The sequence below is a fragment of the Euprymna scolopes genome, chromosome 4, assembly GCF_053919585.1.
Source record: "Euprymna scolopes isolate OS-2025 chromosome 4, ASM5391958v1, whole genome shotgun sequence".
Classification (NCBI taxonomy): Eukaryota; Metazoa; Mollusca; class Cephalopoda; order Sepiida; family Sepiolidae; genus Euprymna; species Euprymna scolopes.
This window is the reverse complement of record NC_136485.1, coordinates 34,528,133-34,553,934: the sequence shown is the minus strand read 5'-3', so window position 1 is coordinate 34,553,934 and position 25,802 is coordinate 34,528,133. Positions and strand designations below refer to the sequence as shown.

The window sequence follows — 25,802 nt, the reverse complement described above, 5'->3', positions numbered from 1 at the left end:
TCAAGATCAGAGGAGAGAGAATCGGAGAGAACTTGATCGTTTAATCTTGGATGTGCTACCATAAATGGTAGTATCATCAGCATAAATGTCTACGAATGATGTAAGTATGCAATTTGGAAGATCATTAATGTAGATCAGGAAAAGAGCTGGGCCCAGGATAGACCACTGCAGGACTCCAGCATTAATACTGTGAGCTTCTGATTTTTTCCCATCAACTACTACTCTTATGAACCTATCAGAGAGAAATGATTTAATAATTGAGAAGACATTTCCAGCTATACCATAGCTGGAGATCTTGTGAAGTAAACCTTTATGCCATACCCTATCAAAGGCCTTAGATATGTCAAGAACAATTGCCCTAGAAAGGTTGCCTCCATTGACAGATTCACTAATCCTATGTGATATAACTGTAAGCACATCTGCTGTAGATCTAGCAGAACAGAAACAATATTGTGTGTCACTAAGAAGGTTATTTTTGCTGAGATGGTTGATTACTTCTGTATTTAACACAGATTCCAGCAACTTATTCATGACACACAGGAGACTTATTGGCCTTAGACTAATTATGCAACACAACGTTAGCTACTTTTACTTTCTCTACCGCTCTCCCTCGACCCAAGACTGCGCCATAATAAACAAAGTCTCTGACAGCATAGACACAGCACTCTCCCTCGACACTAGCGCCCAAGTACATGTATTTGGTGACTTTAATGTCCATCACAAAAATTGGCTTGGATTCTCTACTTACACAGATGCAGCGGGCAGCACAATTCATAGCTTCTCTATATCTCACTCCCTATCACAAATTGTTACTTTTCCAACCCGTTTCCCTGACCAGGAAAAACAACATGCATCACTTTTAGATCTGTTTTTGACCACAGTTCCTGATGATTGTATAATGAAAGCCGACAGCCCATTTGGGAACGCTGATCATGCAGTGATAATGGTTGAAATTGCCCTAAAGTTTAGACCCAAAACTGAAGAGCCAGTGCTCAAAACAACGAGATATTATAAAAAGGCTGACTGGGAAGCCATCAGAGATCTTATCAGAGACGCCTCATGGGGAAATATCTTTTCTCTTCCTGCTAAACAGTGTGCAAACGAGACCACTGAATGGTTCAAAACTGCAATCGAAGCGCATGTTCCCATGCGGAAATTCTATAGCAAGCCCCACTCTCCTCAATGGTTTACTTCGACTTCCACAACTGCCATTGCTCAAAGGCAGCATGCATACTGCAGATTTAACCGATATAAGTCCAGTTCAAACAGACAGAAGTACACAGAAGCTAGAAGTAACGTTAAGAAAGAAATAGCAACAGCTAAGAGAGAATTTACTGAAACCACTAAAAAACGCATCAAAGCACAAAAACTAGGAACTCGTGACTTCTGGAAAATCTACAACAGTGTAGTAAATAATGGGCAATCAACAATTCCCTACTAACCAACAATCATGAGGTTGTTTGCTCAGCAACCGAAAATGCTAACTTGCTTGCCAGTCGGTTTGCCTCAAACTCCACACTGGACCCTTCCAACCACTCTCTACCTGAATTTTCTATGCGGACAGACGCCATGCTAGATGATCTGAAAATCACCCCTGCTCAGGTGCATGCTATCATAAAAAACCTTGACACTTCAAAAGCATGTGAACCTGATCTCATCCCAGCTGTGCTATTAAAAAAGTGCTCAGCCGAAGTAGCTCCAGTTCTCTCCAAACTCTACAACAAATGCCTTAATAAATCTTGCTTTCCGGGCTGTTGGAAAACTGCTTCTATTGTACCAGTATTCAAGAATTCTGGCAAAAGAACTGACCCATTAAATTATCGCCCCATTAGCCTCTTCCCACTTTTTGCCAAAATATTTGAGACCATAATTAACCATGCTCTAGTCCATCACCTTACAGATGCTAAACTTCTGACTGACTAACAATATGGATTTAGACAAGCCCGTTCCACAGCAGACATCCTAACTGTAATCTCTGAACGTATATACCATTCACTGGACAAAGCGGAAGATGGCAGAGCGGTAGCTCTAGATATATCTAAGGCTTTTGACAGGGTATGGCATGAGGGTTTCCTCAGAAAGATTAGATCATACGGTATCACTGGTAGAATACTTAACATAATTAAATCCTTCTTAGATAAGAGAAAAATCCAGGTTGTCCTCGGCGGTCATACATCTAAACAATATGATATAAATGCGGGAGTGCCTCAGGGGTCTATCCTTGGACCTCTACTGTTCCTGATATTCATAAATGACCTCCCCGACAAAATTGCCTCTGAGATGGGTATATATGCTGATGACACCACACTCTATAACAGGCACGACAGGAAAACAAATGAACATATTTAAAGAAATGGCAGAAACACTAGAGGATGACCTCCAATTAGTAGTGGAATGGAGACAAAAATGGATGGTCAGGTTCAATGCCGCCAAGACTAAACTAGTTTCATTCAATAATTACAAGAAACCTTCTCTACCACCTATAGCAATGGCCAACGGCTCTTTATCTGAGAGTACGTCTTTCAAGCTCCTTGGCCTAACATTCACAGGAAACATGATTTGGAACAATTACATCGAGGGCATTGCCAGGGCCGCTGCAAGGAAGGTGGGCTCTCTCTACCGTGCTAGAAAACTACTAACACCCGAAAGTATCCTGTACCACTATAAGGCAACCATTCGCTCATGTATGGAGTATTGCTGTCATATTTGGGCTGGTGCATCGCCTACTAGTCTCTCGCTCCTTGACAGAGTTCAAAAGAGAGTCGCCAATCTAATAGGCCCTAAACTGGCATCAAAGCTTAAGCCTCTGTCCCATCGACGAAATGTTGCATCCCTCTGCCTGTTCTACAAGTACTATAATGGTGAATGCTCTGATGAACTGCAAGCATTTGTGCCCCCACAGCGTGAACACACTCGACAAACCAGACAAGCTGCAAAATCCCACCCCCACACTGTAGAGATCCCTAGATGTAAAAGATCTTTCAACTCCAGTAGTTTCTTCCCCAGAACCGCTAGACTTTGGAATTCCATTCCAGGTCAATGCTTCCCCAACTGTACTGACATGCAGAAGTTCAAGTGCAACGTGAACCAACATCTTGCTACCCAAATCCCTACATAGTACCCCAGTAGTTGTTTCCCCTGATAGTAGCCCCCTACGCCAAAGTGGCAATGTGCCTTGTTTGGGGTGAAAATGTAATAATAAAAAAAAAAAAAATAAAATAAAATAAATAAATAAATACAGGGTATACTCATGAGATTTTCCAGGGTGATGGGAAGCAATTCTCCTTAAGACAATGTTTAAACAGTTTTGTAAGTATGGGCGCTAATTCTGGTTGAAGGTTTTTGAGTACTATAATTGACATACCATCAGGGCCGGTTGCTTTACTGGAATCAAGGTTTTTGATTAGTTTGGCAACATCACGTACTGATATTTGTATATCACATAGCATTTTTTCTGATACAGGAGGAAATATTGGGGATTGGCGGCCTTGGTCGCAAAAGGTAGAATTAGCTGCAAAGTTCTTGGCAAAGAGTTTGGCTTTGTCTGATGCTGACGAGATTACCTCAGGTCCATTGATGATAGTTGGGATAGAGCATACGTTTCTGTTCAGGATTCTGTTTGCTATTTGCCAAAACTGGTGGGAACCAAGCCGCTACTCAGCTACTTTGGACTTGACAGACTGAGCATACAACTGTCTTGCGTTCTTTATTACTTTCTTACAATGGTTGCTGGCAGTCCTGAAAGTGGCTTTAGTTTTCATACATCTATTATGTTGGAAGCAGTGGAAAAAGTGATTTCTGTGTGCAATGGCAGCAGCACATTCTGAAGAGAACCATGGCTGGCTGTTAGGTTTTTGCTGGAACTTTTTCGATGGTATGAAACGGTCTATACCTACAATTAACCATTCCATCAGGTCTGATACTATAGAGGGCACATCCTTTTTAAACATGGAACACAGAGGTAGATCTGATATAAATGTATGGAAGATATCCCAATCAGCCATAGTGTATCGATATACTGTACGGTGGAGAGGTACGTCTGAGGACTTATTACATTTTATTTTTATCTTAATTGCTACAACAAAGTGGTCGGAAGATCCAAGAGGAGACAGAACAGAAACTGAACATAGTTCAGGGCAAGTTGTGAGAAAATGTCTAGGAGACTTGCATACTGGCCGTAATTGTCGGGCACATGGGTGGGTTCGTGAACAATCTGAGTAAGGCCATAAGCAATGGAGAAATCATGACAGAACCTCCCCTCATCATCGGTCTTGTTTGAGTGGGTCAACCATTCCACATTGTGAACATTGAAGTCTCCACATACGTGAATGTCAGCTGAAGGATAAGCAAATAGGACTTGGTTAATTTTTCCAGATATGCTTTTAAAGATAGTAATTCTGCTGTTGTGGGTGGGTGGGGGGGTAGAGAGTAAATATAAATGCAGTAGTGTGAGCTAAAGCAACCCAGAAGCATATATAGCGTAAGTTAAGATCTTCTCTGAAGATGTCCCTACCATATGGAAAGTCATCTTTAATATAGGCACATATTCCATGCCCATGGCTATCTTGGGGGTCAGATTTGGGAGTTAAGTTAGAGTATCCTTTAATTACGAACTCATCTAGGGAAATAGTCTGTCCAATGCCAGTTTCGCTTAAAAATAAAAGGTCTGGTTTAGTCTCCTGTAATTGGGTTCCAACCTCTGGAAGGTTAGAACGTAGACCCCAGATGTTGGAGAAGGAGACATGGTAGTAGGGGTCTATGTTGGAAGTTGGAGATCCGGGTTTAATCGTGTATTTTTTCTTGAAACTTGTCATGATGGAGTTTTGGAATTTATGGACTAGGTCGTCAGACTTGCTTAGAGCAGGACAGAGAGGGAAAACTAAGACAGGAAAAGAAATTTTTTTTTTTGTAGGTCATGATAAAGTCAAGCCGTAAGAATTACCCACTAATATGACATCAAGAGGCCCCACCAGAAGTTACTGCATGGTCCAGAATCCATTCACCAAATGGCAATACAGCAGCCCCAGTACTTTGCACCTGTTGATAGGACAGCCTCCTTAGTGGTTAATCCAAGGTTCAGGTCCCTGACTATCAAGCAGATAACATTAGCCCAGATAAAACGTTTACCTCCAGCACCCTTACTAGTGACATGGCTACAAGGATAGACAGAAACAGAAAATGTTCGCCATCTCTGACGATTGTTCGTGCAAAATACTGCCAACATAGAATACAGCTTTTTCTTCTCTCTTTGTCAGAAAAATCACTCATTAAAAAAATGAGGACTGAGGGACAAATAAAGAGAAGCAAGAGCAACAGGAGCTGCTGATAACGCATCCACAATGTATTGTACTTAATAAAGGTCTAATTGGCGTGTTAAAGGGAAAGTATGGTGATAGATTCCTCTCTCAGATACTAAAAATGAATACAATTACCTAATCTATTTATGAAATCAACTTGGTAGATATAATAAGCGACATTTATGGACGAGATACGCTATCATTAAATTAAACAATCAGAAAATAAAAATATAAATTAAATACTAAAATAAAATGTAGTTATTAATAGAATTTGAAGAAATAGCTGGAGAGTGTTTAACAAAAATTGGAATAATTAGAATCAACAAGGAGCATAATTCATTTTAAATTGAAGAATATAATGAGAGTTGTCTACCTTAAGTTTACAAATCTGCAAACAAAAATTAAAGACTAAAATGACTTCACTGTATCGCGGGCAATGGTTGTATAGGTACAGCTTGTTTTAGAATAAATTGAAGTGAAAAAAATGTTAAACGGTAATTTCATAAGATTCTGTTGGAATGATACAGCTGAGAAAGTTTTAAAATACACACAGGAATAAGAAAAAGATGGCCAGGTTTGTTGTCGACAAGATGTTTAATAATTTTGTTAGCATTTACAAAGTCAGTTACTAAAAATCGGGGCATTAATGAATGTCTATTAATGTTCAGGGTGTTTGTTTACAACGTCAGATTTTTAGACAGAACTTCAGTGAATTCCAGCCCAGGAAAACAAAGCGTTCAGACAGTGTCAAGTTTCTTATAGATGGTGTTCATTTGGTCTCTGAACGGATTCCATATCGTCAATATTTGGAACAAGATAGTGATTCCAGACTGATTATGTGAATTCTAAGTGTGGTTGAACCATAGCTGCATACAAATTTAAATATGCCTAACAAAGACAGTTTTTTTTTTTTTTTTGATGAAATCGCCCCAGACGAGGCATAATTCCATTTTATGTAAAAAGCTAAAAAAAAAAACAAAAAAAAAAACTACAAGTCTCAAAACTAGCCAATTATAAGTGTTAGATGGATAGACTCCAACCAATAAAACAGCAATTCTTTCTTCTTTGCTAAAAAAAAATCACTCATGGAACATAAGGATAAAATACAGAAAGCAAGAAGTACAAGGCTGCCAAACATAAACCCAAGGTTCACTTCCTACTGTCTCTTGCTGGGTGATAAATTGATTTGTTTCTGCATAGACGGTAAATCTTGGTGAAGATTTAGTAGACATAGATAATTGCAGGTATTTCAAACGATACAGGCACAAAAATTTTATATCAAGAACTCTTTAAATATATCTAATTGGTTATTTGAAAAGGTATGATGAAAGCAACCATTTTTTAATTTTTACTTTTTTAAGAGAAATGTAAATATATTCCAGCAAAAAATACTTTTTAAATATTTATTATTAGGGCTGTGACAACAGAATATTCTTTTTATTCTTTTGACTCTCAAGTATATATCCGACACAGTCAATCAACCGAGAACCACATCAGCCTATATAAAAACAAAGATATTAACGGATATACACTCAAGAGTCAAAACAATGAAAAGAATATGCTGTTGTCACATCCCTATTTATAATATTTGTGGTTGAAAATTAAATGGTTTATTTTACCACCTAATTTTTGTTATATCTAAAAATTGGAGGGTCAATAATATTCTAAAGTTAGTTTTTAGATGTCGGAACTTCAGAGAAACAGAGCGTTCAAAGTATGGTAGGTTTTTGATGGATGGTATTTGCTTAGTTGCATGTCTCTGAATGGTTGCCAATTAGGATAATTCTGCAATGTTTTAAAAATATTTGTCCTACAATCTCCTCAAGCATCATTTCAATATACCCCAGGACCTATTATTCACTTCTACACCAGACAGAGGTGTACAAAGACACTACAAAAAAATATTTTTTCTGTCGATTTCTATTTAACTGGAAGAGGTCTTAGAAATTGCGTCACGTGACGATATCAAGTTTTCAAGCAATTTTGTGTCATAGAAACCAAGAAACAATACATGCCAACAAGATAGAAATCTAAAGAAATGTCCCTGAGACCTGTCCATTTGTCAAATAAGAGATTGATTTTAGACTATCTTTTATAAAAAATTAATAGTTGATCTCTCCCTGTAAATGGATCTTCTCTGTCCAATAAAACCTTTGAATTGTTTACAAGTCTCTTAGTCTTTCCACGCATGAATTCTATTCATCTTGATTAATAGAATAGACTTCCAAGAGAAGCAATAAATGCAGCAACAACACAGCAATTAAAAGTGAATTGTGACAGGTACTGGGCTACTGCATAATTTTCTGTATCAATTTCTACCATTCTTTACCTGAAACATGCTCGTTTTATTTTTTATTTTTTTCCAAATTGATTGAATAGAATTTTAATGGCTTTCAGTGTACAATTTTCGGGGGGCGTATTGAATCACCTCTTATGAAGGCTAAAAGCCACTCAAAGATATGAATTTATGAGATTGATAGATTGCCAGTTGAATTATGAAGGATATAAAATTAATGAATAAAATGAACAAAATTTGATTAATTTATTTTTATTTCGGACTATTATTCTCATCATATTCGTCAGGTGGTAACCGCGACGGATAGGAACTTCAAATCTCCTAACGGCATTCTCAGCCATCACTGCCATCCGTAGTTGTTGTCGTCTCACCACATTTTGACCAATTAACCTCTGGCACGCTTTGGGTGGGATTGAAACCGCTATCTTCAGACAATGCTCATCTGGAACTGTAGAGATTCAACGTCTATCAACTGCGCCACGGGCCCCGAAGGGCGATCTAGGTTGGATTCTTTGATCTTATAAATCCACGTTTATTTATTATCTGATCTTCCATAGTCGGGTCCGTACCAATTGGTATATATATATATTATTCCTTAATTGGAATTCATTTTTTGAGATGAGCATTATATATTAATTTATTTTTATTTCGGACTATTATTCTCATCTTTATTAGTTGTTCTTTTTTGATTTGATTACTCCTGACGATGTTTTATGACAAGTATTTATTGACATGGGTTTTAAAGACAACTATGTTGTAATCCACAAGAAAGCAATCCTATGATAATATGTTGCACAGATGAGAAATACTTGGAAGGAAATTGTTCATGGGAATTCTATTCAATATTTTTTTAAAATTCAATTTTCACCCCAAACAAGGCACAGTGCCACTTTGAAGCAGGGGGCTACTATCAGGGACTTAATTAGCAGGGTCATTATGAAGGGAGATGAGTAGAAAGATGTTTGTTCACATTACACTTGAACTTCTGCATATCAATACAGTTGGGAAAGCAGAATTCCGGAAGGGAGTTCCAAAGACCTGCAGTTCTGGGGAAGAAACTATTGGAGTAAAAGGCTTTCTTGCATCTAGGGATCTCTACTGTAAAGGGGTGGGATGTATCTCAGTAATAAATTCACCATTAAAGTATTTGTAGAACATGCACATATAAGAAAAAAGTTCTTGGAATTTGTAGAAGACGATTACTTGGTGCTCCTTTACTATAAGTCACAATTGAAAATCACATTTCAAGTAAGAAAAAAAAAAACACTGATGGACTTATATGCCATGCTGAAATAAGCAAAATAACAAAACAATTAGAAAAAATAGAGTAAAAGATTAATTACATGTAAAAACCAATTTTATTGTAAATTGCAGTTTTCTCATACTACATCATAAATTTTTGCTTGCTTAAATGATAGACTGATTTATCTCCCCTTCTTTATCAGAATTTTGGGTACTTCCACCGTTATCAATGGCAGATCGATAAAATACGATAAGGCAGATATTTTTTTTTTATCGTTTTTGGGTTATTTTCTGTTGCCAAGGTCGCTGGAAAGATGGTGGGATACTTCTACCGTTCCAGAAGATATCTCATTACTGATGCAATTCTCTATCTATATAAAAGCCAAGTATGTCCAAGGATGGAATACTGTTGCCATATCTGGGCAGGAGCTGCTAAAAACAGCCTATCCTGCCTTGACAGAGTACAAAATAGACTTTGTGGCTTAGTGGGGGATGCCCTTTTCTTTACCCTGCAACTTCTCTCCCACAGAAGAGACGTTACGAGCTTATCCTTGTTTTATCGTTATTTCCATGGCAGGTGCTTGTCTGAACTCCAATCTCTGGTCCTCCCTCGCCAATCTTTCACGAAAAACACCCGTCTAGCTGAATCCACTGTGAAAATTTCCCCCACTCTTTATCTGTGCCTAAATCAAAACGCGGATTCCATGAACAAAGCTTCTTTCTTAGAACTGCACGCCTGTGGAACTCTGTTCCGTCTGCCTGCTTCCCACCGGACTACAACTTGGATGTCTTCAAGTCCAACGTTAACAAATTCCTAATGAACCGCCCCCTTAAGTAAACACTTCATCAAATCTCCACACTAACGTAATGTACTTGCAATAACCCTTATCCCTGAGTGGCTTCCGGGCCTTGATAAGTGGTGATCACTGTAAAAAAAATTAAAAAAGACATGTACTTATTATTTTTACCTGAAATGTGATTTTCACTTGTGACTAATAGTAAAAAAGCACCAACTACTTCTTGCTGGGAATGTCTTTGAAAAGAACAGAAATTAAGGTTAGTCGGACATTTTCCAGAGAAATAACAGCAGAGTAGAGAAAGACCAGCACTATTTCCATACTGATTGAGAAAAAATCCTCTGATTCAATTGAAATCAGCATCAGAAGTCAACTACTTTGTGGAGCACTAGGATGGTTAAATATTATCTCCGTACCATATAAAAAGTTATAAGAATAAGCGAGCAAGCCGAGAAACAGTCAGAAAAAAACCCTTTGGCAGACATACACAAAAATGCACACAAACACACATTTTGCTTTTTATACATATACTAGCAGGGGATACCTGGCGTTTCCCGGGTGTTTGGAGGTGTGCATGTTAAAAGAAAAAAAAAAGTTTTAGTAGGAAGGTAGGATTGAACCCCGAAGCCTTGACACGAAGGTGGAAACGAAAGGGGGGAAAAAGCCAGACACCTAACCACAAGGGAAGAGGAATTGAGAAGCGTGTTAAATTAAGGCTTAAAAAGTCAAAGAGGTTTGATTAACAGGTGGCTGCTTAATGAGGTCATTGCGGGAGCGTTACGATGACGTGGTAGTTTTTTTTATTTACTGCGAGGCAGTCTTTTGGCGTTTGTTTACTTTGTTTCAATGTGGGGGACTTTGGTGGGGTGAGAGGTGGGAAAACCAGCTCCCCATTTAAAGGGGATTGTCCTAATTGAATAGCAATTGTTTGATATAAGGAGAAACTCCGCATTGATAAAAGCTGATTGCTTTTGGATGTTCCTGGCGATCGTGCAGGGAACGATGTCTTAAGTTCGTTTCGCTTTTATTATACGAAAAAGCCCAATCCACACGCGGCGATCAGAAAATGTGGAATATTTAGCTTTTCAAACTCGGGCAAATAAAATAGACAGGCGACCCCCATTGTTAACTCGTAGATATTATGATTTAGACGTGATATAAAAAGTTTTAAGAATGAGGGAGCCGATCGAGAAGCTCGACGAAAAAAGCCTTTCATGGACATACATGAAAATGCGCGCACACACACACACACTTTGCTTTTTATATATATAGATAGATTAGAATCGGGAAAAATATTGGAATCGTCCCATTATTAGTTTAAACTTTGAGGTCTATTATTTAGCTTCCATGCAATAAAAATATCTATTTTCATCGCATCACAAAAAAAAAACAGTAATTGTATCTTCAGAAACAGTATGTGTTATCTATTCTATTAATTAAATCTATTTAAAAATCAAACTAAAATTTTGCCAGAAATAAAATATTTAATCTATTAAAGTTTGTTATTGAGCTGCCTTACAGAAAAAAAAAAGTTTGATAAAATATCCATTTCTATTTTAATGCTACCATTTCAAATATCTGAAAGGAATTTTATAAGTAATAGTATCTGCAGAAACCTTCACCGAATTGAAATGAATCTGGGAAGAAAGTACACACAGCATCATAGAATAAACAAAGAATTTTATCAGCAAATATTTTGCACTCCAGAAATGTTCAAGATTTTCAACAGGCAAATAAATATCAACAAAGGAGAAGATATACATATCACAGTTTGAACTGAATAATTATATTATTTCTTTTTTTTTTTTATGTAGCTATTATTTTCAAATGATATTCCAAATAAAGAATATGCAAATCCAAGTAGTTTACAGCTGTTTTTAGACAATGTTTATTTTTAGTTATAACTAGGAATATAGAAGAATATTATTTGTATTATTTTGACTCTTGAGTATATATCCGTTAATATCTGATGTTTTTATATAGAGTAATGCGTTTCTAAATTGATTAAATGTGTCTGTGTCTGGTATATACTAGAGAGTCAAAATAGTGAAAAGAATATTATCTTGTCATAGCCCTAATTATAACACAAAATCTGTCTTTCTTCAGAACAAAATGTCTTGATCATCTTCAATTCTATTCCAAAATAACAATGTCTGAGGAAAAGTTATCTTCAATCAACCCAAAAGAAAAAATAAAAGTGTACGTCCATTGATAAATTGATAAATACCTCTGCAAAATATGAAATCATATGACCATCAGAGTGCACATTATGCGGATTGGAAGCATATGTATTAAGTTTTTGTTGTTTCATTTTTTTTTGGTGAATATTGCATTTCAGTTACAGAAAGAGGAATGAAAGAGGGAGAAACCTATTTATGCCATCGCATTTTTAAGCTAAATGCTTCTCATCAGAAGAGGAGAAAAAGGTGGCATTATACTAAATGTAAAGGTAAAAAGATAACATCGACTTTGAAAACATTCAGATTAGAAATGGTAAAGTTTTTGAGATTAAAATTGGAAAAAAAATTTATAGGGGGGGGGGCGGTGATATAATGGGAATAAAACAGAGAAAGGACAGAAAAACAATAAAGGCTAAAAAATATACAAAATAATATATAAAAAAATTTACAATAAAGTTCTGATAAAAAATTTAAATTAGCAAATATAAAGAAAGCAGTACAAAATTAAACATGGAAGAATTAAGAGAAGAGTAAGAAAAGGAAAAAGAAAAATAAGTTAAATTGCAAATCAACTCAAATTCTTGGAAGATAATCTATCAAGAATTAGGTGTACTTCAGAATAAAATGAAACGGAAGTTAATATCCAGTACATTCACATATAGAATAATCCATCAGAAAGCTTTCAATGTCTGTAATGAGTCTAAAAGGTACCGAAGGAGTAATCCATATGTGGGTTGTTGACTTGAGAAGTTCTCACAGAAGAAACATATATCAGTGCTCCTTGTGTGTACAACGTATAATCATGCATAATCAAAAGGGTTTTTAACGAATTTCAAAGCGGTTCAATATTAGTCAAAAAAAAAGGTTCATTCACAATGCAGATATTAGGGTTCTGTATGACAATGCCCTGTCAAGTGTCATGCCGAGATAAGTTGGGCATATGGTACTTTTCAAGACTTTACTACCCCAAGTGATGGCCATCATCCTTTAGGTTAGGTGGTTCTTAAGAAATGGAATGAACACATCTTAATTTTACCTGGGTTTGGGCTGAGATAGCATGATGACAACTGTATAAGCGCTTGCATCAATCAATCTTCAGGGACATGTATCAAGCCTTCCCATAGCATCCCCTTTTAATCTTTTGAGAGAGCGATTGCTGCACTATGCTCATCTCAAAAAACAACAACAAAACAAAAACATAGTAATGGTAAAAGAAGTGTCCCAACTATTCAAAGTTATCAGCTTTAATGCTGAAGGCCTGTCACCAAAAAAAATTGACTTCCTGTCAATCTCAAGTTCGATGTCCTGTTCCTTCAAGAGACACATAACATTCTCCCCAGCCAGAATTCCATGTATTTCTCTAGTCATTTTCCATGCTCGTGTAGTGAATGGAAGCACCATTTATGTGTGGGGCAAGACTATTGTTAAATGTTGCTGGGACAAGTCGACTGACAGTTTCGAAATACTGCAGCTAGAAATTAACAAAATGACAATAATATCTGTCTACAAGCCACCTCCAGTCCCTTTCAAATCGCCTACTTATTGCATTATTGACAGTCACACCTAATTATTGGTGACTTCAATAGCCATAATACAACATGGGGTTACGATCACAAGAATAGGAAGGGAAAGCTCATTAAAGAATGAACTCTATCTCATGACCTGGCTATACTAAACAAACCCAAGAATAAACCATCTTTTCTCATTGTACGCTGGAAGAGGAATTATAGCTTCAACTTGGTATTTGATACTTCCGAATTCAGACACAATTTTAGGAAAACTACAAGACAATCAATACCAAAGTCTCAGCAGGGCATATAGTAGTTGAGCTACAACCAGTAGTTGTTTTATTGGTATCTCTTTGTCTCTTAATACAAAAACAGGATTTGCCATCATTATAGTGAAATGCATGTAAAATAGCAATGGACAAAATATAGACATCCGCCTAAATCATAATATATAAAAAATGAATACAAGATAAATAACAATTCTCATTGTGGAGTGATTTTTTTTCTTTGCTCATTGAAATGTAACTTTATATATATAATCTTTATATATATATACAGTGGTGCCAAAAAGAAAGTCCACACTTGTCATTTTTTCAAAAACAGGAAATTTAAACTAAATTGAACAAAACTGTTTAAGCAACCTATACCTCATTTGAGTCGCCTTTTATTTCTCTATAATTTTACCTGTTCATATTTCTCTTTTAATTGAAATATCCCAGTGTTTATGTCAATTTAAAAAATTAACTTCAAATTGATAAGGCAAAAAGAAACTCCGCAGCAACAAAGGAACTTAAAACCAGCTTTAAATATCCACATTTTAGGCAACAAAGCATCTCTAATCATAAATTGTTGTTCCAAGTTATAAACATAACATTTAGTCCATATGTCTCGACTTTCTCTAAGTGATTATCAGGAGCTCATTGATCTCCACCTTTCTAGTTTATCCAATCGAGAAATAAGCCGCAGATTGGAATGTGATGAGAAAATGGTATGAATTACTGTGCAAAAGCATCAAAACACTGGCAGTGTTTGTGATGCCCCTAAATCTGATTGTCCAAGAGTTACTTCTTACAGGGAAGACAACGCTATCAAGATTCGCAGCCTCAGAAACAGATTTGAAACGGCTCCCCAAATTTAACAACAGTATAATCTTGTTAAAAATTCTCTTTCTACAGTTAAGAACAGATTGAATTAATTTAATTTGAGAGACTGTGCTGCAAGACGATAGTCAATGATTTCTGTAAAGAAAAGAAAGTGCCGTCTGGACTTCGTCAGATGCAATAAAGATCATGACTCTTCATATTGGTGAAAGTGATTTTTAGCGACGAAAGCAAGTTCAGTAGGCTAGACAATAATGGTAGGCAGTATGTCCATTGAAGACAAGACAAAGAATTTAATCCTAGGTGCTCAGTTTCAATGCTGCAAGGTGGTGGACATTCAATTTTGGTGTTGGGCCTTATTAGTGCCAATGGTCCAGGGCCTATAGTTTATTTTCAAGGTTGAATTAATTCGACCAAGTACATTATATGTTTACTGAGCATTTTCTCCCCTACTTTGGCTAGAATTTGGATGATAATCTTATCTTCATGCCCATTCACAGCTGGCAATGTCAAGAGATTCCTTGAAGAGCATGATATTCTGTGTTTGGATTGGCCTGCACAATCTCCAGACCTCAATCCTATCGAAAACGTATGGCATCACATCAAGCAACAGTTATGCAATAATAAAATTTCAAATCTAAAAGAACTTTGGACAAAAATTAAAGAGAAGAGGGATGACCTTTCATGGGAGTATTGCCGCAGACTAATTCAAGAAATGCCCTAAAAGACTGAAGGCTGTCAAATTGCAGAAGAGCTATGCAACTAAATATTAAGTAGTCATTGTGTTGCATTAATGTTCTAAACAATTTTCCATTGTGCGGAGTTTCTTTTTGCCTTCTCAATTTGAACTTAATTTTTTAAATTAACGTGAACACTAGGATACTTTAATTAAAAGTCAAATATGAACAGGTAAAATTATAGAGTAATAAAAGGCGAATCAAACGAGGTACAGTTTATTCAAACAGTTACATTCAATTTAGCTTGAATTTGTTGTTTCTGAAAAAAATGACAAGTGACAAAATTTGTTTTTGTTTGGTTTTACGGCATATCAACCTTTTTTGGGGGGTTATTTAATGCAGAGTTCCAATTTATTTTTGTGGATTATATATTTTAATTTAATCAGCGAGTCAAATCAGACTTTTTGCATCATTAGGTGATGTGCTTTTTTTTGGGGGGGGGGGTAGAGTTGGATTGAATTGAAGTTATATTCTTTATATAGATTTACTTTTTTCAGAAATGTTAGTATTTTGTTGGAATTTATTTTTTTAAATAGTTCTTTCATATTGTTGACATATGTAATAATTTTGCCGGATATGCGTGAGATCGCCACAATCTAAAAGAAATTGTTTTACTGTAAAAGGTTCTTGGCATGCAAAACATTCTGGAGAGTCTTCTTTTTTTAGCAGGAAGGAGTGGGTTATGTGCGTGTGTCCTATGCAAATACGGGACAAAATCACTTCCTCTCTACATGATTTTCTGGCATCTGGTAATCGTTCTTCTATTGTGGGTTTGATCTTGAAAAGTTTGTTATTTGGACAGTTATTCCATCTTTCTTGCCATTTCTTCATAATGAGATTATTTATTTGTTGTTTGTAGTCAGAATGTGGAATTTTTATATTGCTTTTATTGAGTTTTAAAGCATTTTTGGCAGCTATGTCAGCTTTTTCATTGCCCTAAATTCCAGAATGACTGGGGATCCAGCAGAATTTGATATTTTTGTTTTGTGAAAGAGTGTGTATTTTTTGTAGCAGTTTGATGAGTAGTGGGTTATTTAAATTTTTATTCTTTAAGGATTTGAGTACCGATAAGGAGTCTGAAAAAATTATAAATTTGTTGTGGGTAAGGTCAGTGATGAGGTCTAGTGCCATATCTAAGGCTGTGGCTTCGGCACTAAAAATTGAGGCATGGTCTGGTAGTCGCTTCTGTAAGGTAATGTTAGTGGATACGACTCCGCATCCGGTTTTGTTGCTGTCTTTGGATCCATCTGTGTATATGTGCTGATGGTTTGGGTATTTTTCCTGAATGATAAGGAGTTTTTCTTGATAGGTTAGTGGATGGATTTGATTTTTTGGGAGGTTATTTAATTCAAAGATAATTTCAGGTTGTTTTAGTAGCCAGGGTGGAAGGCTTAGTTGGTTGACATCATGGATGTTGGTGATTGTGATACCTGCATCTTCTACTAGTGGTTTTGTATGGAGACCAAAAGGTTTTATAGCTTTTACTTTTTGGTCATATAGATTTTGGTAATTTGGATTGAAAGTACAGTTAGAGGCTGGATTTGTTGGTTGTGAGTGCTGGCAATGGTCCTACTGTCATAACTTGGATCGGTAGAGAGCATGACTTTTACAGCAACGCATCTCCAATCTTGCTCGTTAAACATTGTGTCACTTTCAGTTATAACTCTGGGGATTTGTACAAAATTGGCCAACTTGTAGATGGTCTGCAACAAAAAAAGAAAAAAAAACCCCCAAAAAACCCTCAGTTTTAATCAAATGGAAATGGAATCATGTAGTCTAGTCTTCCCCAGAGTAACAATTTTATCATTCCACCATATATATATATATATATATATATACACAGTAAGTTATAAAATATATATAGCAATTAAGCTACACAGAGTATTTCGCGTTTCATCCACGCTAGGATTCGTGGATGAAACGCTAAATATTCTGTGTAGCTTAATTGCCATATATATTTTATACCTTACTACCTAGCTCTACCTACGTATTGAGCACTGTTGAAGTAAATACTTAAAGTTTACACATAAATTTATACTTTCGTATACTAATTCATGTGATTAAATGAAGTAGTCATAAATATATATATATATTAGTGATGGGATGATCCCAATATTTTTCCCGATTCCTTACTAAATTCCCGATTCCAATACAATTATTGATTCTGATTCTTTATAAATCTCTAAATATTTACTATAAAGTTGCCTTTTTTCTGATTACCTTAAAAACATGTTAAATGTGCACATATTTTCTCAAACATGAAAATACTCTTGTGGGTGTAATCTGTAGATTTTAGTTTGACTGGCAATTTAAAATAAATATTTAGTATAATATAATTACTACCAATATTTAGTATTATATAATTACTACCAATATTTAGTATTATATAATTACTACCAATATTTAGTATTATATAATTACTACAAGCTGCAGAAGATTTTTTTAAACAAAATCAAATAACAAAAGAGATAATTAAAGGAATCGTTTTCCAATTCCGATACCCCAAAAAGTTCTGATTTTTTCAATTCCCAATTCCGATTAATCGTCTTAACACAAATATATATATATATATATATATATATATATATATATATATATATATATAGCCACATTAAAAAGTTAAAACATATTCATTAATATGAATATATAAAGAATAACAAGTGTACTTACCTGAAGCATTTTGTATTTACTTTGCATATCTGTCAACTTTGAAATTATTTCTAGCTGCAATCAAAATAAATAATTTCTATGAGAAAATAAATTCAAACATGTTTACAATAGCAGAAGAAAGCAGGTTAATGATGGATTGTTATATAAAAAAGAAAACAAGAAAAAAGTAGTTAAAAACAATATTTCTAATCTCATAAAGATCATAAAAATAAAAAGGACAGAATTTACAAAGATTGTCATAATACAAAAATGAAACACTGAATGTCGGAATATAGATTGCATTTTAGGATGCACAAATAATGTACTCAATTGTAAGCAATAAATAAACATGTTAACTGGAATATGATACAAATATGACACCGATTCGTTTTTCATTACCCTTGGTTCAAGAGCCTTGTCAGATTAATCCTTTTGCCAAACCATTCAATTTAACTTTAATAATTTACTAGTGGGGGTACCTAGCGTTGCCTGGGTGTGTGAAGATGTAGTAAGGAACCCGGTGGGGGGAATTAAAAGGGGCTTTAAAAAAAACTGGTATAGTAGAGGTGTTGCCTGGGATGAATTAGGAACCCGGAGAGGGTGGTGGTGAAAAATGGTAGTAGCGGGGGAGAGGAGGTGAAACAACAGTAGGCAGTTTCCGTGGAGAAAGAAGAAAAAGGTGGTAGTAGGTAGGCAGGCTCGAACCTGTAATGAGAAGGAGGAAAAAAAAAAGAAAAGAAAAGTGACATCTTTACCAATGTCTCCATTGTCCGACTGAAGTTCGGAACATTGAAATTAAGTGAAGTCAATCCAACTGATACCATGACTTGCAAAAATAGCAACGCAAAAAAACGATTCCTCCTTGTAGAAAACTGTCCAATTGAGGGCGAAGTAATGAATGTTTTTAGCCAATTTTTCGATATTCGCCCTCCGAAGGATCAAGCTTTAAAACGATACCGATCTTGTGAAAATTCGTTGCCTCTGTCAAAATTTTTTGTGACACACACACACACACATTTTCCCTTTACATATATATTAAAAATTAACACTAATTATACTAATCGACCTACTACTTATACACAACTCTAAACCATCAGACGATTGCTAGAAACTTAAACAAGTCCTTTCAGCAGTTCAACTTTTTCTTTGATAAAAATAAGCCTTTGCTTACATTTAACATGGTGAAGCTATAAATGAATATTAAATTTAAGCAAAATAAGATATATTACCAGCGGGTGCAGTATAAACAAATTTATGGCATGTTACACACACAGCCATCTCTTGGTTGTCATATTTGCAAAGTTTAGGCAGATGTAGCCTCTGACCCTTTCAGGTGTTTGCTGACAATGGCTCTCATTACTGAATAGAAAAAAGAATGCTTTTATTGTTTTTTTCCAATGAACCGGAGTTGTTAGAATTCGTAATGTGTTTATGAAATGGAAATGTACTAATTCTGCTCCATACTGATTTCGTATAATGTTTCTACATTTTTTAGATGAAGACTGATATGTACCATTTTGATTATTTGGACTGCTGTTCTCATCTTGGTTCTTATTCTCACATTTCAGCTGATGTAACCTTTGACCTTTACACACACACACACACACACACACACACACATATATATTATTGGTAGTATTGTTTAGTTAAACAAAAACAAAAAAAACACAATGTGTCTACCAAAGAGTGCTCAATATTTAGACAGAGCAATATGAACATGTTGAATATTCTTGGCCTGATGATGTGATTTTCCCTAGCAGGGTGGTCACTGAAACATATTTGCATATGTGTAGCCACTAACTTTCAACACACACACACATATATATATATATATATATATATATATATATATATATATGAAATATGCATTTCAGTTGATGATTTGAGCTTTAATCTATGGTTCCCCCTTGTAAAGCATTCACAACTAAAAACGTGTTTAGCTGTAATTACTGTTGATAATTTTTTTTTTTATTCTTTCTCTATGTACTTCAAACTAAACAGAAGTTCCGTGAGCAAAATTTCCTTTCAAGAATTTCTTACCTGTGGAACACATTATCTTGGAGCTGTTTCCCACCTGACTATATCATGGTTGTTTTCAAATGGAATTTACTCAACATATTTTTCCTGCATGATTAATTCCTTGAAATTAAACAAAATCATTTTTTTTTTATCTGGTTTGGTAGGAATCACTATTTTATTTACTTCTATTTCATTTCAGAAGCTCTGGAGGAATTGAGATTCCAAGGATATCTATCCAAGAGATGAACTCCGTCAAGATCAGTGAAATGCCCTGTTAGAATAGTTCACTTCAATGGTCCTAAGAAACCAGCATCTCCTCAAGAAATTAGTCATTTTGGACAGCCATTTGAGCATGTGGCCAAATCTGCAACAAGTGTAAGATCTGTTTTAGAGAGTGACATGCTATGGACCAATGGTGATACTATTAAATCTGCCTGGTCTGGTACATTCAGAAATGGGTAAAGTCTCCGGTATTGTGGCACAATTTGTCTTTGGTTCTTTGATTGATTCTCCTCCTACACATCCTGATACAATCTTGACTGCACTCATTTTTATTGAGGAATTCATGAAGCAGCACAACAGGGCATACATTCTTCTATCTGTTGATATGCAATCCTTCAAATAAAGTGGTCACATCTAACTTGCTGAAACAACTTAGCTCGACCAGGAGGAATGCATACACTGATATTGTTTATTTGTTACATTGGTATTTTGATGAATAGCAGTGGACTGGAAGAACTCCTTAAAGCAGCTTTCATGGGGTACAGCACGTGTTAAATGTGAAGGCATGGCCTAAAGCAATTAGAGGTTTTCGAATGGTAGTGTGTGCACTTCTAGAACCTCTTATTTTAGTTGGCAGCAAAACAACAGTGGATGAAATAGAAGAGTGTGATAAAACTTGCCAGGCTCGAACAGGTCGCTTCTAGGTTGACAGCTTCATCACACTACTTGTAATTATACACTTGTATCTTCGTGCAGAAAGAGAAGGTGATTGGCTACTGCACATACATGCATTGAAGAGAATGATCCCATATTTTTTTGCAGCACGCCATTGGAATTATGCAAGATACATATCATGGCATGTATTGGATATGACAACATTGCTACCAGAATCTATTCTAGCTGTATTTTTGCAAGGAGAGCATGTCTGTTCTTATCAAAATTGGGCTTGGAGAGCAAACTTATATTCGATATGGAAAATCCAAAGGAGACCTTATCGGCAAATCTCTGTCTTCTGAACAGGTTTCTGAGTGGAATTTATCTCATCTCAGAAACATGCTTTTCCTTTTAATGGATTACTTGTTTGATGAGCCATCAAGCAAGTAGTCATAAAGAGGGGAAGAATCGAAGAAAGCTAGATGCTGCAGACAGAAAAAAAATAATAGAGGAAATGAAGAGACCAATCCAAGCCAGATGAAACTCTAATATCATCAGTGGACGAATTGCACATGATGAAGTGAATCATTTGTTGACATCTATGCTGATGACACAACCATCTATGGCAACACATCAAAGGCCGTAAATGACAAAGTTCTCTCTGATTCTCTCTCCTCTGATCTTGAATGCATGGTACAGTGGGGGAAGAGGTGGCTGGTTACTTTTAATGCATCCAAAACCAAGCTCCTATCTTTACATCATCAACGCTCTGATCCCCAGCTGGCATCAATTGAAATAGGTGGGGAAGCTCCATGTTTTGACAAGCTTCTGGGATTGACCTTTAATCCTGATCTGAAATAGAACATGCACATCAAATCCGTTGCCAAGGTTGCTGGAAAAATGGTGGGATCCTTCTACCGCTCCAGAAGATATCTCACTACTGATGCAATTCTCTAGCTATATAAAAGCCAAGTACGTTCAAGAATGGAGTACTGCTGCCACATCTGGGCAAGAGCTGCTAAAAATAGCCTATCCTGCCTTGACAGAGTACAAAATAGACTTCGTAGCTTAGTGGGGATGCCCTTTTCTCTTCCCTGCAACTTCCTTCCCACAGAACGTTGTGAGCCTGTCTTTGTTTTATCGTTATTTCCATGGCAAGTGCTCGTCTGAGCTCCAATCTCTGGTCCCCCCCCCTCGCCAATCTTTCATGAAAAACACCCGTCTAGCTGAAATCACTGTCAATAACTTCCCCACTCTTTATCTGTGCCTAAATAAAAATGTAGATTCCATGAAGAAAGCTTCTTCTTAGAAGTGCATGCCTGTGGAACTCTCTTCCGTTTGCCTGTTTTCTACCTGACTACAACTTTGATGTCTTAAAGTCCAACATAAACAAATTCCTGATAAACCGCCCCCTTAAGTGAGACACTTTATCAAATCTCCATTACTAATGATTACTACGATATTATCCCATTGATTGCTGTACATGCAATAACCCTTATCTCTGAGTGGCGTTTGGACCTTGATAAGTGGTGACTACCATGTAAAAAAAAAAAAAAAAAAAAAAAAAATTGAGTCCCTTACTTTTGGACAGGTAATAGCAGCTCGGTTCATGGCTGATCTTCCTTGTGGCTTTTATAACCCATTAAAGAAAAAAGTTGTGACAATGGAAACCATGAAGAAAAGATTTGTGACACTAATATCTACAACATAGATCAGCTGTATGGTCATTTACTTGTTATTTCCGAAAGCAGAGATATCCAACTATGTGAAGTCTTCAAATATGAGCTCTCTCTTGTTCCATCCAGAATCTTTGATGAATCTGGAGATATGTGGAAAGGAAACAAAGCAGTTTTTGTTCACAAGTTTGCAACCTTTGCTACATCTTCCCTTGGCTCTATAGATGCAGAGCTTGTGGATGGAAATGAAACTATATATCATGCACTGTGGCCAAAAAATTCAACTTTGAAGAGTTTTGCTGACAAGTTTGTGAGCTCATATGAAAGACAACATACCACGTATATTATATTTGACCAATATGAAAAAAATTCCATTAAATATCATGAATTTCAGAGACGGGCTAAGGGTAGTAAACTGCAAGAGTATTTTTTAAACAGTGATACTATACTACCAACTAGAGATTTTATCATGAAAAGTGATGTAAATAAAAGAGCATTGATTCAGTATACATGTGGTGCCTACAGAGTCAATCCTCAACTTGAGCTAATTGAAGATGAATGCGAGTATCATCATGAAAAAGCTGACAAAGATTATCCTCTGAAACTGTTACCTTGAAGAAAACATTCAGGTTCTGGCTGATGACACAGATATATTTGTCATACGTGTTGTTCTTTTGGGTTTATAAGCCTGCTGCAGAGGTTTCCATGAGAAAATATGATGGAAAAGTAATTGGCATTAATGCTACAGCTTGGAAGCTAAGGGAAAAGTGCTTTGACTTATTGGCTGTGCATGCAACATTGGGTTGTGATACCGTGTCATATCCATTTGGGAAAGGAAAGGGTTCTGCTCTCAATTTGTTACACAAATTAGATCTTAATCTACGAATATTTACAGAGCCTGACGCTGAAGAACTGGATTGGATATAAGCTGGAACAAACTTTCTCTCCTGCTTGTACTGTGGAAAGAAAATGGAATCTCTTAACAACTTGAGATATATATTAAGAAGAAAAATCAGCCGAAGATCAAGAGTCTGCCTCCTACTGACAAGGTAGCAATAGAGCATGTCAAACGGGGCCGTCTTCAAGTACTTCTCTCGAGGGCAGCTGATCAGGCTGACCCACCTGTAACTAATATTTCCATGTTTGGATGGAAAATAGAAGGCATTCCTGTTCCAGTTCATGGCATAGAGGTTGCTCTCAAGGAATTATTAGAACTTATTGCTTGTGGGTGTAAGTCAGAACCACCATGTTCCAGAGGCAATTGTAGTTGCCGGTCATCTGGCATATCATGTACTGCATACTGCAAGTGTGAAATGAAAGAAACTGTGCAAGTATGTACACAAAGAAGACAGCTCTATAATGGTAGTATAGTGTCCGCGCTGGTGTAACCATTGTTTGTTGCGGGACTGGTAGTATAGAAAGAAAAATGAAATGTGTGTTCATCTCACGTTTGGGTCACTATCGTTTGTTCGCACGTGGGAAGAGAAGTGAGTAATGTAGTGGAGATGGGAATGATAGTCCAGCGTGTAGACAAAGACATGTTAGCAGTCAGCTACGCGGAGGTGTTCTCTGGCACAAGTTGTAGAAGAGTTGTCTGGTTGATGGACCAAAGCAAAAGGGGAAAAAAAAGAGTGAGAAAGTCAATCCAGTTCATGGAGAGAGAAAGCGTATAAAGTGTATGTACTGTTTGTTAGCTTTTTGCCCCACATGGTAGCGATTGGCGTGAAGCACAGGCGCGCATCTCCTGAAAGGGAGGTGGCTGGTTCGCCGAACCTCTCAGCTCAACAGCTGGTCCGAAAAGGAAGAAGCTGCTTATTGCTCTTGCTTTTATAATCGTTTCCGGTGGTCTTTTGCGCATGTGTGGATTTCCTTTGAAAAAGTGACGGTGTCCATGTGTGCGTACATGTGCGTACGTTAGCGTGTATGTGTATACACATGAATGTGAGTGTATGTACGCGAACGTAAATATATGTGCATGTGTGGACGTGCGCACGTATGTTTGTGTGTGCATATGTATATGACAAGTAATATGGCTTGAAATGTGAATGCAATGTTATTCCTTAACATACTTTTATATAATTTATTCATTTGTTCATTATAACATTCAATGAGAAAGGATTCTATATTTTTGCTTTTAATGATTAATAACTATAATTTTTCACACACAAAGTGCTTTATGTTACACATTTAAATATAATCATCATAAATTCCTGATCTCATTTGACTTTTTATAACATTAAATAACCTTTAATCAACCTCTATGGGTCTTTATCTCTTTTTAATCCATATATTCACATTCTACTTGCTGTAAGGTTTAATTTGATACCAAACATATGTTTATGCCACAAATTAGATTTGTCATAATTAATAGGTATGTGCAAAAAAGGGGTATGACTTATGATGTCAATAAAAAAAAAAATGCTCAACAGTGTCAAGGTGTCACCCATCAGATCCACAAACTAGCACCTTAATCTATCTGCAAAAAAAATTGCATATATACTCAACTTAATGGTCATACCATGATTCTACCTGACTATTTATTGAGCACTCTTTCTTAGTTCTTCCATATTACATGTGTATATGTATATATATATATATATATATATATATATATATGACTACTTCATTTAACCACATAAATTGATACATGAAAGTATAGATTTATCTGTAAACTTTAGGTATTTACTTCAACAGTGCTCAATACGTAGGTAGAGCTAGGTAGTAAGTTATAAAATATATATGGCGATTAAGCTACACTGAATATTCCGCGTCTCATCCACTCTTTCTTCTGGCTTATGCATAAGCCTGAAGAATCCAAGAGTGGATGAAACGCGGAATATTCAATATAGCTTAATGGCCATATATATTTTATAACTTACTATATATATATATATATATATATATATATATATATATATATATATATATATATGATAGATAGATAGATAAAGAGAGATAGAGAAAGAGAGATAGAGATAGAGAAAGAAAAGGAGTGAAATAGAGAGAGAGAAAATATATATGGCAATTAAGCTACACTAAATATTCTGCATTTCATCCATGCTAGGATTCATCAGGCATAAGCCTGATGAATCCTACGTGGATTCTTACTACTATATATATATGTATTTGTATGTAGGTATGTATAACATATTTCAGTTGAGTTTTCGACATTAGAAGATCTTTAGTTGTGTGCCCCAAATTTGTTTTAATGAGGTATTTTCTGCATTAAAGTCCAGATGCATTACATTTTATTTTGTCTCGACTGCAGAATATGGTTTTCTATACCAGTTTGCTGCAGTAAGAAATTTATACCAATTGCAATCAGATACTCCTGGGCAACACCATATCGGGTCAGCTAGTGTATAATAAAATAATGATAAAATGTACTTCACTTAACATTTAGTGTTAAGCGAAGTACATTTTAT

General features: G+C 36.0%; 1 protein-coding gene across 6 annotated transcripts in view; it reads right to left on the bottom strand.

Annotated features, from left to right (window-relative positions):
- Positions 1-25,802, bottom strand: part of LOC145267012 (uncharacterized) — a 360,917-nt gene that overhangs the window by 205,146 nt on the left and 129,969 nt on the right. For all 6 annotated transcript variants that reach the window (XM_080122916.1, XM_080122928.1, XM_080122955.1 and 3 more), the window contains exon 3: positions 17,828-17,881. In XM_080122916.1, the coding sequence (XP_079979042.1) occupies positions 17,828-17,881 (54 nt within the window). The remainder of the gene's footprint in view (positions 1-17,827; positions 17,882-25,802) is intronic.